The 718-nt window shown below is 63.6% G+C and overlaps 1 protein-coding gene across 1 annotated transcript in view; it reads left to right on the top strand.

The window, feature by feature from the left end:
• Positions 1 to 354: 354 nt before the first annotated feature.
• LOC104076339 (SH2 domain-containing adapter protein F-like) overlaps positions 355 to 718 on the top strand; it is a gene marked incomplete at both ends in the record, with an annotated part of 3,718 nt that continues 3,354 nt past the window's right edge. Inside the window, one exon of the mRNA XM_009577165.1 lies at positions 355 to 474. Within this exon, the coding sequence (XP_009575460.1) occupies positions 355 to 474 (120 nt within the window). The remainder of the gene's footprint in view (positions 475 to 718) is intronic.

Raw genomic sequence — 718 nt, forward strand, 5'->3', positions numbered from 1 at the left:
GGTGAGTCCTGCCTGACCCCGCCGCCTGCTCCGGGATCCCTGTGGCCACGCCACGAGGAGCCCTGGGGCAGACCTGCTTCTTCCCTTCTTCCCTGGCCCTGTGTTTCTGCCTGCTTGTCCCTTCTGCCCTTCTCGCAGTTGTGGTATCCCCATGTGCCCTCTGCATCCCCCCAAGCTGCCCAGTGGGAGCCCTGCCCCTTGTCCCCCAACCTTAGCAGTCCACCCACATCCCTCTCCTCAAACGAGTCCCCGGGGAGGTGCGGGGGCTGCTGGCGTTGCTGCTGCCCCGCGGCAGAGTCCTGCCCAGGGAGTCCGCTCTCCGCCTGGCACAGCCGGTCCCTCTCCCGCCTGCAGCTGGTACCACGGGGCCATCAGCCGGACAGACGCGGAGACGCTGCTGAGGCTGTGCAAGGAGGCCAGCTACTTGGTGCGCAACAGTGAGACCAGCAAGAACGACTTCTCCCTCTCCTTGAAGTGAGTGAGCCTGTATGGGGCTGGGAGGGTGGTGCACCCACAGCAGAGGTGACCCACTGCTGTGGGTGACCCCTTGCGGGTGGGTGCCCCACGCGAACATGTGCCCGTGCCAATGGGGTAACTCTGAGACGACCACGGGGTGGTCAGAAATGGCTGGAATATGAAGTCCACACTTCTCTGCGGTGTGGCACAGGCTTCTGGTTTGGTGTCTGGCAAAAGTATCTCTTGGGAAGGCTTGTAGATC

The sequence above is a fragment of the Fulmarus glacialis genome, unplaced genomic scaffold (genome assembly GCF_000690835.1).
Source record: "Fulmarus glacialis isolate BGI_N327 unplaced genomic scaffold, ASM69083v1 scaffold32524, whole genome shotgun sequence".
NCBI classification, from domain to species: domain Eukaryota; kingdom Metazoa; phylum Chordata; class Aves; order Procellariiformes; family Procellariidae; genus Fulmarus; species Fulmarus glacialis.